The sequence below is a fragment of the Sapajus apella genome, unplaced genomic scaffold (genome assembly GCF_009761245.1).
Source record: "Sapajus apella isolate SASKATOON/1434 unplaced genomic scaffold, GSC_monkey_1.0 scaffold6, whole genome shotgun sequence".
Taxonomy (NCBI): domain Eukaryota; kingdom Metazoa; phylum Chordata; class Mammalia; order Primates; family Cebidae; genus Sapajus; species Sapajus apella.
The window spans coordinates 63,465,356-63,476,547 of NW_022436946.1; the positions used below are offsets into that span (position 1 = coordinate 63,465,356).

The following is an 11,192-nucleotide window of genomic DNA, read 5'->3' on the forward strand; positions in this document are numbered from 1 at the left end:
TCCACAACTGTTTTCCACCCTGATTTGAATCCGCAGTGTCCTAGGCATTAAGATGTGGTGAGTGGCTATGGTGGAGGAACATTTATATCACAACAGCAATAAATTCTCTGAGGGTTAGTATAATATAAACAAATGACAGTGAAACATCTGTGCAATATAGGAGTACAGCAGGGCTTTAGCATATGCTTTAGCACTGCAAGAACTAGGATTTTATGCAGGTCAAATTATGTTTGACAAACCCCCAGACTGTACAGAGTAAGTCCTGAGTACACAACCATCCAACATTGCCATTTGATCCCCTCCCCATCTTTACCCTCTGCCAACATTATGTAAGTGGCCTATTTTTCCTCAGCACCCAAATCAATTGTTTTGAGCAAAATTTGAAAGAACTTAATTTCATCCAACAAAAAGGATTCTGAACATCCACGAAAGAGATAAGCTGTAAACAGTAGTTTACTCAGGCCTCACCTAGATGTCCTCTCATAAACATTTGGGACCTTGAACTAAACTTTTGCACGTTTTAAGAGTCCATTATCTCTGAACTTGGACTCTTCCTAAATGTCTGCTGCCAAACTAACTTTATTGAAATCCTTTCAAACCCAAATGTTTCAGCATTTTGGCTCTCTCTAACGTCTCTCTCTCTCTCTTTCTTTCTCTTTTTCTCTTTCTTTTCTTTCCTTCCTTTCTTTCTCTCTCCTTCCTTCCCTCCCTCTTTCCTTCCTTCTTTATTTTTTCTTTCTTTCTTTCTTTCTTTCTTTTCTTTCTATCTTTCCTTTCTTCTCTTTTTTAAATCCTATATTATAATGTCTGGTAATAGTAATAACATCTATAGAGACCACACTATATGCAGGCAATGTTTGCAGTAAGTAAAATTACTATCCTTATTTTATAGAGGATAGAACTGAGGCAAGAAAGAGTTAATAACTTGTTCAAGGTCACGTAGAAGGTAGTTGAGCAGGGAATCTACCGTGAAGCTGTGAGCTGAGATATGCTCAAGCTCCAGGGTCAAAGGGATCTGGTGTCCATTCTTATCACGTCTCCCTTTTTGGGGGGATGGCGACCTGATAATTTATTCAGCTTCTTTGACGCTGTTTCTCATAATTAACACCAGGAGTTCAACTGGACTTACAACAGAGAAATATTATTGGGGAAAACTAGGAATTCTTCATTTTTTTTTTTTTTTTCATGAAAAAGGGTTCACACAATTGTGGAGAAAAGAGTGTCACAAAAAGTAGTTTACAAAGTCGTGGCTTATATGCAAAATAAAACAAACACATATAAGTTTATTCTACCCTTCTCAAAGGAAGTGGCGACATAGGGTAGTAACAATCCAGTTCTATAAATATTTATTTTGTCATTACTGGGTGCAAAGTATCAGGGAAGTGTAGCTGTGGAATACCAATGCTTAAGAGACCACAGAGTTTTGAGACCCACGATTTTTCTTAAAATCCAGATGTGAGTGAGCCCCACCCCACAAACTCTGAAGGCTGAAGGTCTGCTGAAATGTCTGCTGCTGTGTGTCCCAGATAAGTTCAAAAGCATCAGAATGCAGGGAGCTTTCTCCCTGTCTTTCATCTCTTTAAAATGAGTTTTCTTGTTGTAGGGAGTAGGGGGTCCTTAAAACCAAACAATGGTGCCCTCTTATCATCTTTTCCTGTCCTCCTTTCTCCAAGTTTCCGGAGAGGAAAATAAAACCAAACAAACCCCGCAGCACTGTGCTCTCCTGACCGCTACGCTCTTCTTATACAAAGTGTGCTATGAGCCTTCTGTGTCCCAGCCTCATCACACTGCGCTTTCCCTTCCACACTTGTGGACTTCACAGATTTCTCTGGATCCTTCTCTGGAGATATCTCTGTTCTTCCTTTTCCACAGCTCTTAAGTTTTCTTCTCCCAAGTTTCTCCACACTCTTGTCGAATCCCTTTACTCAGGACTTTTACACAGGATTAAATTTGGGTGGTGTTTTGATTTGTTTTTTAACCACCATATGTGCATATTGGTTGTGCTTATTTATTACTATGTAACCCCCTCTGCTCCTTTTCTATAATTTAGTGCAACAAACAAGGCATTACCTTTAACTGAACATTTGGGACCTTGAACTGAACTTTTGCACGTTTTAAGAGCCCATTATTTCTTAAGTTGGACTCTTCCAAAATCTCTGGTACCAAACTGACTTTATTAAAATCCTTTGAAACACAAGTGTTTCAGCATTTTGGCTCTCTCGGAAGTTTCTTTCTTTCTTTCTTTCTTTTCATTTTCCTTCCTTCCTTCCTTTCCTTCTTTTCTTTTCTTTCCCTATATTATAGTGTCTGGTATTAATAATAACGTCTATAGAGACCACACTATTTGCAAGCAATGTTTGCAGTAAGTAAAATTTCGATCCTTATTTTACAGAGGAGAGAACTGAGGCAAGAAAGAGTAAATAACTTGCTCAAGGTCACATAGAAGGTAGTTGAGCAGGGAATCTACCGCAAAGCTGTGAGCTTAGTTATGCTCAGGCTCCAGGGTCAAAGGGATCTGGTGTCCATTCTTATCACGTCTCCCTTTTTGGGGGGATGGTAACCTGATAATTTATTCAGCTTCTTTGACGCTGTTTACCTTTCAATAAGATTGACATAAGCATTTTCCGAAAGAGCTAGATTGAGATAAAGCATTCTTTGAAAGATCTAACAGTAAATGAGAGCTGCCAGAGGGATCTGCTTCAGTCCCTAGCACTGGGTAACTGTCAATGCTTCTACGCACCCCACCTGAACCCCCTCGCAGACAGGACTGGGTCCTGCTCCTCTAAATACTCCCATCTCATAGTGGGAGCCCAATAACATCCACTTAAGACGAATCGTCCAAAGGACTTCTATGTCTGCATCCAGCTGGCACACTGGCCGGAGTCTACTTTATCCCCACATCTCTCCGCGCCCTGGTCCTAGGCATGCCATCCTCTGCCACTCGCTGCTTCTCCAGTCCGACTCCTAACCCTGGCGCGGGCTCGGGTCTTACCATGACATCGTAGCGTAGGGCGTTCATGAAGTGCGCCACCTCGGCGCCCTTGTACACTGTGAACCAGATGGTGCCCTGGTACTGGTCGCCGGCGTCCAGCAGCAGCACGTTGGGTTCGGCGCGGCGGATCTGCTGCACCTTGGTGAAGAGCCGGGCCACGCCACCCACGCAGCGGCTGGCGTTGACGCATTTGCTGGAGTCCTCGCTGGTCTGCTCCAGCCGGCTGTGCACGTCGTTGGTGTGCAGAATCGTGAGCTCCCAGGCGCCGGCCGCGGGCCACAACAGCGCACCCAGGACGAGGAGCAGCTTGGCGGGCGCCCGCGCGGCTCGGGGACACATAGCGGCGGCGCGTGAACTGGGTGCAAAAGCTGGCGAGCCGGACGAGCGGCTGGGCCCGGGGCTCCGCGCCCTGGCTGGAGGGGCGGGGCCCGGGTCGGGTCGGGTCGGGGCCGGGGCGGGCCCTAGTTCAGCCCCGAGGCCGGGTGGAGGCCAGTCAGTCGCACGCCCGCGACGTCACGGATCTGACCCGGGTACCCGGAGCGCCCGGGCGCGGCTGTCGGCTGGCACCGGCTACCCGCGGGAAGAGCCGGGAGGTTGTTCCCGGCGGCAAGCGGGCCCCGGCCGCATCCCGGCCCGACTGGGGAGCCTGGGCGCCCGCAGTTCGGCTGATGCTGCGCTGCTCCTTCCGGGGCGCGAGGAAGGAATTGGAGGGGTCCGCCCTGAGTGTGGGTCCTCGCTGAGTCTCTCCTCTTCCGAGGCGCGGGTTTTTCTGCAAGAGAAATGTATGGTTTGCGTCGGGCTTGTGGTTGCGCGAGCTCCACAAAGAGCAAAGGAGGGAAAGGAGAGGGGGCGGGAAGAAAGATGAGCGCGCGGGGGGAAAGAGAGGAGGAGGGAAGAGAGGCCGGGCCGAGGAGCTCCTTGCCGTTTCGGGCTGTGAGAGCTGAAGCGCACTGAGATGGGACGCTTCCTATGGTGTTGAGAACGCACGAAGTCCACAGTGCTTAGACAGACAATCTCAGAAAGCAAGAAATCATTCGAATCCAGTTCCTCGTTTATTCACGATTAAAACCTTAGTGATAAAACAGTGGCGACGCGTGGACAGCTCCTGAAAGCTGAAACACCACTGGGGTAAAATCTGATAACTATAAGGAAGGGATGCTGCCCTTCGTTGCTTTTCTGTTTTTTTTTTTTTTTTTTTTTCGATTTTTCTTTTTTTTTTTTTTTTTCTTTTTGTTGCGTGTGCTTTCAGTGTCATGATGAAGTCATAGCCAAATACAATATTAGGAAGCTTTCCCTCTATGTTTTCTCCAAAGAGTTTTATAATTTAAACTCTTACACTTAGATCTTTAATCCATTTTAATTTTCATACGTAATGTAAGAGTCCAAATTTGTTCTTCTGCATGTGGATATCCGATTTTCTTAGTACCATTTGTTGAAAAGACATCTTGTGCTGTACCGTTTTTAAGGCACTGGCTGGAAGCTCGGAAATTGTAAATCGTTTGCCAAGAAAGGCCATGCAGTTTGGGAGCAGCAGAGCCTGCACCACACAAGACCCTTGCTTCTGAGACACCTCTAATGTCATACTTCGCAAGGTTTTGCTTTGTCCCTCTTTGTCACCTGCTAGAAGCAGGTAAAAGAACTGGTAGTTTTACTGATTTAACTTAAAATGATTTTAGACTTACAGAAAAGTTGCAAAGGTAATAAAGGGAGTTCTCACATAATCACCTATATTACCCTATGTTGGCAGCTTATATAACCAATGAAACTAAAAAATTAACATTGATACAAAACTATTAACTATACTACTGATTTTATTTGAGTTTCACCAACTGTTCCACTAATGTCCTTTTTCTGTTCCAGGATCCAATCTGGGATACCATATTGCAGTTAGTTTTCATGTGTTCTTAGCCTCCTCTAATTTGTGACGGTTTCTCAGTCTTTTGTCTTCAAAAACCTCGACCCTTTTGAACAGTACTGGTTTCTGTATACTGCCCCTCAGTTTGGGTTTCTCTGATGTTTTCTCATGATTGGACTGAAGCTGAGGATGTTTAGGAAGAATGCCACAAAGATTATGTGCCTTTCTCATTGCCTGGCATCTGGGGGTAGATGATGTCAACATGACCTATTGCTGATCACTGGTGAACCGATCATTTGTTGTTTCTTGTCTCTTAAACCTGAGCCACTGCAATAGTTTCTGAAATTCCTGTCCCGGGGATGCTACCAGACTTCTGCTTCAATATAATTCCCGTGTGATTTGTTTTCATATAGATCTAAAATGTCCTTTGATTGTTTATTGCACCACGTTCAAGCTTTGCAGACTGGCCTTTTGAAGTCTAATTTTATCCAGCCAACTTTACCTTCCACTGTTCCTCACACATTCCCTTTGTCCTCATTTCTCTCCAAACCACCATTCCCATTCTGCCCTCAGGCCAAAGTCCAGGGTTCCTTTAATTTCTTGTTCAGGTCAACGTGAAATTTCTTTGGCTCCTTCACACAGCAGTGAGCTGTTCTCTTTTCTAAATTTCTTGTTAGTTCCTATAATCTCACTTTAATGTGTTTTTTTTTTTCTCTCTCTCTAGGTGTTTAATATATGTTTTTGGTCTTCTCTCCAAGTGATGGAAACAGAGTCACTGCTTCAATAGTAGTAGTACTTGCAATTCAAGTAACACTAACCTAAAATCTACTTTAGACATAGTGGGCCATAGTATGAAAGAACCAAGAAGGATTTTGACTCTCCTAGAGCTAATACTGCTGCAAACAATGTGAGGGTGCATACACTAGCTGCAAAGCCATGAGGATCATAGAAATTTTCCCAAGTCCATGAGGAAAGTAAAAGCAGGCAAAGCTCCACATACAAATCAAGGCTTTATGTATTGTTTCATCAGCTGATTAGACTTAAGAAAGTATTGAAGAAAATGTCAAATAATGCAGAATAAATATAAAAGTGTGTAGTGCTAATATCCATTACATTGGGAATAGCCCCTTAAATTGAGGAAATATTATTTCAGTACATATTACAAAACTATTATCTGAGTCACGAAAAATCTCACATCATTGATGAACAACGTATTTAGTGCTAAACTAGATTTAAATTAAAGCTAATTTAAATTTAGTTTTAAATTAAAACTAGGTTTTAATTTAATGTGTATAGTCTGTACTATATTTATTAAACATATAGTAGAGTGACAAATACTTTAATAATAGATTACATATTGGATCTAATAACAATACATTATTGATTTATTAGAAAATAAATGGGTATATAACTCCATTTGTCAGATCACAGTTCAGTCAGAACAATAGGTTGGCTATGGATTACAAAAGTTCTGCAAAAATAAATGAAAGCAATCTGTAGAAACCAATAGCAAAATTTACAAATAGTAAATTGTGTGTAACAATCTTTGATAACAGAAAAATTTATAATAAATATGTGTGTGTATAAATGCATACGTAAATGCATACATTTTTCTTTGAGAGTCAGTTGAACATTTACCAGCACACCAGTGGAACTATCTAATGGATAATATATGTTTAAGTTTCTTTTGTGATGAGAACCTATTTTATAACTTATCATCACAAAGTCTTTAGTAAAATATCCATTTTTTTTTTTTTTGAGACTTACAGTGGTGCAATCTCAGCTCACTGCAGCCTCCACATCCCGGGTTCAAGTGATTCTCCTGCCTCAGCCTCTGGAGTAGCTGGGATTACAGGTGCTTGCTACCACGCCTGGCTAATTTTTTGTATTTTTAGTAGAGTTGGGGTTTCATCACCTTGACCAGGATGGTCTCGATCTCTTGACCTGGTGATCCACCTGCCTCAGCCTCCCAAAGTGCTGGGATTACAGGCGTGTGAATAAAATATCCATTTTAAAAAATTTGTTGAGATAGATTTATTAGGTAAGCTGAATTAAAAATCTGAGACCTGCTTTGAGATGGATGCAGGGTAAAAACAGAGGGACCTTGTCATAGGCATCCTGGCACATTTGGATTATACAGTTAAAGGGCTGATATTAATATTTCATCTTATTGGTAAGAAAACTTAATGTGATATTTAACCTGGCTAAATAATTTGCTTAAGATCATTCTTGTCCAAGTAGGTGGCAGGCAGGTTTTGAGCACAGTTGAATTCCAATACTCAGGTTCCATTGTTAAGTCTTCACAAAAGTATGAAGGGTAGGTATTATTATCTGCTCCCCATCCCTACTTTTCTGTGGAGAGAACACAAAATCTACTCACACAGTGATTTTCAAGTATACAATACATTGTTATTAACTATAGTCACCAAGTTATACAATAGATCTCTTGAACTTATTACTCCGATCTAGCTGAAGTTTTGTATTTTGTGACCAGCATCTCCAATAACCCTTAAGGCAGCCCCTGGTAACCACCATGCTACCCTCTGCTTCTGCCAGTTAATCTTTTTCAGATTACATAGTGTCCTCCAGTTTCATCCATGTTATTGCAAATGATAGGATTTTCTTCTATTTTAAGGCTAAATGGTATTCCACTGTGTATATATTCCACATTTTCTTTGTCCATTCATCCACTGATGGACAGTTAGGTTGATTCCAAAGCTTGACTATTGTGATAATGCTGCAATATTATTCTCCTTTTATGGGTAATAAAATGGAGTTTCAACATGTTAAATTGCTCAAAGTTTCACAAGCAGACAGGGTTTATTTTTTTCCTTTTATATTTGTAACCCTATTTCACATAAAGGCCCTCTGTCCACTCAGAATGTTTGTCTCCTGCTGTCTGTCATCTCTTATGCTCAGGGAGCAGTTCTTGGTCTGGGGACTTCTGAGAAGGCTACAAAAGCTCAGGATCCTTTCTTGCAACTGTGCCGCAGTGTCTTTGTGGCCATAGGAGGATGATCAATGTTTACTGGCCTCTTTCATAAGTCACAAATAATAGAGTGGGTTAGATTTGAGTCAATCCAGGACATAGAATGTGTATTTTCAGAGGCAGGTAGGTCACCTGAGGTCAGAAGTTCGAGACCAACCTGCCTGATATGGTGAAACCCCATCTCTACTAAAACTACAAAAATTAGCTGGGCGTGGTGGTGTGCACCTGTAATCCCAGGATTGGCGCATTTTGATCCACTTCCCTGCAGCTGCTAACTAACTTGAGAGTCATGTAGCAAACTGACCACCTGCTCCTCCATTGTTCCTATAGATAGAATCTCTGACATTGGACTTTTTGAGATGAAGTCTCACCCTGTCACCCAGGCTGAAGTGCAGTGGTGCAATTTCTGCTCACTGCAACCTTGGCCTCCTGGGTTCAAGCGATTCTCCTGCCTCAGTCTCCCAAGTAGCTGGGATTACAGGTGCGTGCCTTGGCTTTCCAAAGTGCTGGGATGATAGGCATGAACCACCACGCTTGGCCAGCACTGGACCTTTTAACCTAATAATTACTTAAGGTGTTTTTTCAGATCCTGAATTCTAGCAGAATGGCTGATGCCGGCTGGTCTGAAGACCCCCAGAGAGGAACTGACTCAGCACAGGAATGTAGTCTCTTCATCTACCTGCCCCATGACTTCACCTCTCACTTCTTGACCAATTAGCAATCACTACATTTTAGCCCATCACTTGTCCAGATCCCTTAAAAGTCCCATATCCAAGTCTTTTGGAGATGTGGATTTGAGGTTTCCTCCTGTCTGCTTATTTGGCTGTTTTATGATTATTAAACTCTTTGCTGCAACTCCTGCTGTTTTGGCATATTGGTCTGTCACTGTGCAATAAGCAGTCAAATGTAGTGGTCCTGTAACACCTTTGCCGAGTTAGGGAAGTTCTCTTCTGTTTCCAGCTTGCAGAGAGGTTTTGATAATGTTTATTTCCTAGCAAAGAGAAATCTGAAAATACCCAGAACATTTCATAAGTCTGTCAAAAGTTCTGTCTAGCTAGAGGACATTAAAGTTGAACTATGGATTTATAATCATTTTTCTTTCTGATATAAACTGTATCTTCTGGCATTGGTAAGATAAAAGGATCAATAAAATATTAGCAAATTAAATAAAAAATGTTTAAAAAGAATCATAGTGTATGACCAAGTGAGATTTAGCACAGCTATTCAAGGCTGGTTTAACATTTACTCAAAAATCAATTAATGTAGTCCATATCAACAAGCTAAAGAATGCAAATTTTTATTTTATTTATATTAATTTTTTATCCTTATTTTCAGAGACTGTGTACTACACAAAGAATATGAATTATATGATCATAACAATAGATGCAGTAAAAGCATTTGCCAAAACCCCGTACCTATTCATAATAAATAATCTCAGCCAATTAGGAATAGAGAACTTCCTTAACTTGTTGAAAGCATCTATGTGTAATCCCAGCACTTTGAGAGGTAGAGGCGGATGGGTCACTTGAGGTCAGGAGTTCGAGACCAGCCTGACCTATATGGTGAAACCCCATCTCTACTAAAAACTACAAAAATCAGCTGGGCATGGTGGCACATGCCTGTAATCCCATATACTTGGGAGGCTGAGGCAGGAGAATCTCTTGAACCCAGGAGGCAGAGGTTACAGTGAGCCAAGATCGTGCCATTGCACTCCAGCCTGAGCAACAAGAACAAAGGTCAAAAAAAAAATGAAAAGACATGGAAGAAACTTAAATGCATATTACTAGTGAAAGAAGCTAATCTGAAAAGGGTACCTGCTGTATGATTTATATGACATTCTGAAAAAGGCAAACTTGGAGACAGTAAAAGTGTTGAAAAACACGTGCTTGGAATGAAGAGACCTTCCAAACAGGCTTTGTGTGAGCAACATGGCTGTTTATTCACCTGGGTGCAAGTGGGCTAAGGCCGAAAAGGGCATTAGCAAAGGGCAGTGGGATAGGAGTTGGTTTTATAGGTTTCGGTAGTTTTTTGGGGGGCGGGGGTGTTGCAGAGTAAGTTTAGTTACAGTGGTGGGGGATGGGGACAATGGGGAATGCAAGCAGGGGGTGGGAGACATCAGCCAAGGCAAGTAGGACTTCAGACTTTCAGGCTCCAGGCCTGCATATGGAGACCTGACATACCTGTGTTTTTATATAGAGAGAAAGAATTGGAGAAGACAGGGTGATAACAGGTTTTAGCGGGTGGGAGCGAAGTTTTTTAAGGCTTCTTCCAGTGGGATTGGGGGTGGGGTGGGAACCTAAAAATGAGAAAGAGTTTAGACTGTTGGGAGATTTTGGGGAAAGGAGTAATTTTGTGGGGTTGTTAGAAGGAGTATTTGTCATATTGACTGATTGGTTATTGCTTGTATATGATTTTGTAGGAATTGAGAAATTAATTGGAAAAACACAGGGTTTAAATAAGAGAAGGAGAAAGAGAAGGTTATGTGGAGGGAGAGCTTTTGTTTTTATGGTGTATGAGGAAGGTTGTGGTATCTATAAGCAACCACTGACTTTTATTAACAAGATTGGGTTTGAGCAGAGTTGAAGCCAGATTACGAGTGAAATATTAGCTGTAATTGCCGGGAGGAAATGTGTAAACTGGCAACTTAAACAAAAGCAGGGCATGTAAAAGTCAATGAGTATAGTGAATCTGAGTACAGTTAGATAGAAAATAATAGAAACAGACTTTCTGAGGTGTGGTTTAAGTAGTAGGGGCGACTGCTTAAAGGTGGAGAAGGTGAGGGGCTGAAAGTAAGTGTGTGAGGTGTAAAGAGAAAGCTTTGGAGGCTGTGAGATCTAGAGGGTAAATGGGGCATAGCCTGTGATTTTGAGGGATTTTAAGAGTATTAGGGCGGCAGCTGCTGCTGTGTGTTGTCATGAGGGCCAGCCCAGGACTGTGAGGTTAAGTTGTTCGGATAAAAAGGCTACACGCGGTGGGCCTGGCTCCTGTGTAAGAATTTTGACTGTATAGCCCTGGATTTTAGCAGTATATAATGAAAAAGTGCTGGGACAGGTTGAGAAGAGCTAGGGAGGAGTAGTTTTTAGAGCTGTTTTTTAAGGAGCGAAAGGAGGAATGAGGAAATAATTTAGGATTAATAGGCTGTATAAATCATCTTTAGTGAGTTTATAAAATGGCTTAGTTAGAATAGCAAAACCCAGTATCCAGAGGTGAAAGTAGCCAACTACACCTGGTTGGGGTTTGGGAAATTAACTGGATATGGTTGACAGGGGGAGCACGTGTATGGTGGCGAAAGATTATAACAGATGGGGAAGAAAGTTGGGCTTTGGAAGTGGATACACGATACCTCTTTGAGTATA

General features: G+C 42.0%; 1 protein-coding gene across 2 annotated transcripts in view; it reads right to left on the bottom strand.

Annotated features, from left to right (window-relative positions):
• The window catches only part of NT5E (5'-nucleotidase ecto), a 46,406-nt gene extending 42,887 nt beyond the window's left edge, over positions 1-3,519 (bottom strand). For both annotated transcript variants that reach the window (XM_032275344.1, XM_032275342.1), the window contains exon 1: positions 2,993-3,519. In XM_032275344.1, the coding sequence (XP_032131235.1) occupies positions 2,993-3,331 (339 nt within the window). In that variant the 5' untranslated portion in view covers positions 3,332-3,519. The remainder of the gene's footprint in view (positions 1-2,992) is intronic.
• Between the last annotated feature and the right edge of the window lie 7,673 nt (positions 3,520-11,192).